The sequence below is a fragment of the Aphanomyces astaci genome (genome assembly GCF_000520075.1).
Source record: "Aphanomyces astaci strain APO3 unplaced genomic scaffold supercont1.442, whole genome shotgun sequence".
In the NCBI taxonomy this organism is placed as follows: Eukaryota; Oomycota; class Saprolegniomycetes; order Saprolegniales; family Verrucalvaceae; genus Aphanomyces; species Aphanomyces astaci.
Window position 1 is genome coordinate 1 of NW_009798705.1, and position 3,632 is coordinate 3,632.

Here is a 3,632-nt window from a genome sequence, read left to right on the forward strand (position 1 = left end):
TATCCGGATGTGCCTGAACCTGGCAAAGAAGGCCAAAAAGGGCCCCTCGCTCATGGCTCATGTGAACTTCAACTTGTCGCTATACATCTGGTGAAAATACTACTTAGTTCAACCTTTCCATCAGTTACTGGTCCCGTTTCAGCGTTCGAGCTTGAACACAGTCTCATCTTCTCACTTTTGGATTTACCATGGCAGTTAATCATCTCCTCCAAGAACGCGTATCGTACATCGCGTCGATCACCAAACAGACCGACAAGGATGTCGACGGGTTCAAAGACGCAAGTACCCCGCTGGACCTCGAGGACGGCGCCCTGCGCGAAGGCGGCCCGCTCGTGTACACCTCCCCCGAAATTTTGACTCTTCTCTTCCAGTACGCCGTGGTGGGCATTTGCTACGGTGGAATTCCTGGCATAATGGTGCCCGTGCTGACCTACTACTTTGGCTTGGAGTCGGCCACGCTGAGCTCTGCAAGCGGTCTCATGAGTTTGGGATGGTCGTTCAAGGTGTTTTTCGGCATGCTCTCGGACTGCTTGCCGATCATGGGCTACAGTCGCAAGCCGTATATTTTGATAGGATGGGTTATGACTGCGATCTGTTTCGTGGTGATTGCGTTGAAACCGGTGGGTCCGTCGGTGATCGTGGACAGATCGGACGAGAACATCAAGGCCGCGCAGTCCTACGGGTCGGTCCTCGTGCTTCTCTGCGCCCTGGCCAGCTTCTGCTACATCATGGCCGACGTTGCATGTGACGCCTTGGTGGTCGAATATGCCCAACGCGAACCCGAACGCGTGCGTGGGCGTCTGCAGTCGTTCATCTACGGAACACGTTACTGCTTCCAAGCACTGTCCTCTGCGATGTCTGGGTTCCTTATGAGCTCGCATCGTTACGGCGGCAAGTTTGGGTTTGACATCAGCGTCAACACGTACTTCGGGATCCTCGCGGTGCCCGTGGTCGCGAATGTGTTTTTGGTGTACTTTTTCATGAAAGACCGCAAGCGTGGCACCATCCGCTTTGCCACGTACTTTCACGACGTGTACGAACTCATCCAAAAGCGCGCCATGTGGCAAGTCATGATCTTCTACTTCATGTTCGAGCTGCTCTCGAGCCAGATCGGATCGTTGGCGGGCAGCTACATCCTGGTCTACTGGGCCCACGTCGAGCCCGTCAACAGCGCCGTGGTCCGCGTGATCGCGTTTATCATCTTAGCCATCACGGTTTTCGCTGTCGGCCGGTGGGGCACCCACTGGAACTGGCGGTACATTGTGGTCATCATGACATTATCTAGCATCGTCATCGATGCCATTGTGCAGTACCTCACCATCTATGACATCGTGCGTCACCAGTGGTTCTACATTGGCGTCCCTCTCACAACAGAGGTTCCGCAAGCCATTGAATTCGTCGTGGCCTCGTTTGTGATTGTGGAACTGGCGGGCGATGGCAACGAAGGCCTCATCTACGGCCTGCTCACGACCGTGAGCAACCTCCCCATGGCTTTTGGAAGAATGGTCACAAACGTCTACTCGACGCAGCTCAAAGTGACCAAAGCCGACATTGAGACTGACACGGCAGAAGTCCGCAACCACGCCGCGTACTCGTACTTGGTTGTGTACGGGACAACTGTCCTTGCATGCTTCTGGGTGGTGCTCCTGCCGCCCCAAAAGGCCGCAGTCAAGGAAATGCTCCAACACGGAGGCAAGTACCCCATCATAGGCGCGTTGATCATCGTCTTGACGTTGGTCATCCTTTGTGTCTCCGTCACGGCCTTGATGATGACCATGTTTGAATCCACGTCGTGCTACCTCTTGGCCGGTGGTCAGGGGTGTTAATCAACACTACCGAAGTCCATAGTTTGTATTTTGAGTAAGAAATGCCAAGTCTTTTGTTTTACAGCTAACTTTTAAGCATGGCTCTCAAATCAGTTTTGATTCAACGGGGCCGTTGGTTGGGCTCGTCCAGCTTGACTTATGTGAATAGATCATCGTGCTCGAAGCACGTTAATCAACACTACCGAACGAAATCATAGTATGTATTTTGAGTAAGAAAAGTATTTTGTTTCACATATGCTGCGACCACAAGAACTTCTTTCACGTGTTTGCCCCCAACAAGGAAGTCAAAGCGCACACACGGGAAAATCTACTGCGTTGGGCCGACCTCATCGGCCAATACCACCACTACGTGATCGAGCACATCGACGGCCTCCACTATCTGTGGGCTGATCTACTCAGCCATTGGGGACAACCCGCGCAACTGAAGGCACACAACCTCTGCCTACACTCTGCGATGTCCCCGATCTTTGCCAACGTCGGGTGGATACGCTGGAAGCGTCGGAACCACATGCAACAGTTGAAGAAATGAGACGACACGCAAGAGGTGCCACAAGCCAGAAATAGTTTAAAAGCCGCCGCAGGCGAAGATCCGCCTAGGGATTTTATTTGGCCTGCCACGGAGTCAACCACTCAAGCCCAGAAGTCTGTGGAGGCACCACCAATCGCTGTCATGCAAGACAACGGCTTCCTCTACCTGCGTGAACGCATCTGGATACCCGAGGATGCCCACGACCTGCTCACAAGGCTGTTCATCATAGCCCATTGTGGATCAATGGGACATCACGGACACCTTGCCATGGCATTCACATCGACAACTGTTAACCATCTCGCATTGCGACGAGAAGCCCGCGGCATTCATCTGGTCTTGTCTGTTGTACCTGCATATTCGGGGTGGGAAGATTATCCAAAGGCCTCATGGGAATACGTGGTCAGCAACATGGCATAACCAAGGACTCGATTACGACTCTCTATTAATAGGTGAAACCTGGAAAGCCTTTAAGTATGTGTTGGTCTTGAAAGACGACCTACACATCATTGTCTTGGTCAACTGTCCGTGGAGAAACGGAACGGTTGAGCGAGTGAATCGGGACATACTGGTAGTTATGCGAGTCATGTTTGCCGAAAGCCGGCTAGCCGAGATTACCTACTGCCCGTGGTGCAAGGAACTTGAACCAGACACCAACTGAATCTCTGGGTGATAAGTCTGCCATGTTCACTTACACTGGATTAGATCCGGCTACGCCCCTCAACGTCATCGGTGGAGTACCACTCCTTGTGAAACAATTCGTCGACGGTCTCCAAGATGAAGAACAACGCCGAGCTCTGCTCGAGGCTCTCGCACCTCTGTAGTTAACTGGCGCCGAGATGTTGCGCCTAATGGTCCACCGGAGCAACGGAATGCATACTCAGGGTGCGACTGCTGGACCTGGGTTTGGGGGGAGTGTTGCGTACCTTGACGGACCGCCCTGGGTCCCAAGTCGCAAACACACACCACAGGGCATCCTTAGTGGTGGCACCGTGGGCGGCGGCAACGGCTCGGGAAGCTTGGGACAGGATGGTGCGATCAAAGGGCGACAGGTGACGATAGTACGTGTCAGACAGTCCAGTCAGTTTTCATTGGTTAGTTTAGTTAGGGCTAGGTCCCCGTTGATCGTGACCAACGGACAAAACGTTATGGTCAATAGTGAGTGTTTCAGGATGAACAGATCATGGATTTGTGATTGTTGTAGGCAAGTGTTTTCATTGGTTAAAAATGAATCCTTAGGATCTCCCAACGAATTCCATACATACAGTAAATAAATCATT

General features: G+C 52.4%; 1 protein-coding gene across 1 annotated transcript; it reads left to right on the forward strand.

Moving 5' to 3' along the window:
* Positions 1 to 188: 188 nt before the first annotated feature.
* H257_19260 (hypothetical protein) lies at positions 189 to 1,826 on the forward strand (the record flags this gene model as incomplete). The annotated part of the gene is made up of 1 exon (XM_009848408.1): positions 189 to 1,826. The coding sequence occupies one exon, from the start codon at positions 189 to 191 to the stop codon at positions 1,824 to 1,826; it is 1,638 nt and encodes a 545-aa protein (XP_009846710.1).
* Between the last annotated feature and the right edge of the window lie 1,806 nt (positions 1,827 to 3,632).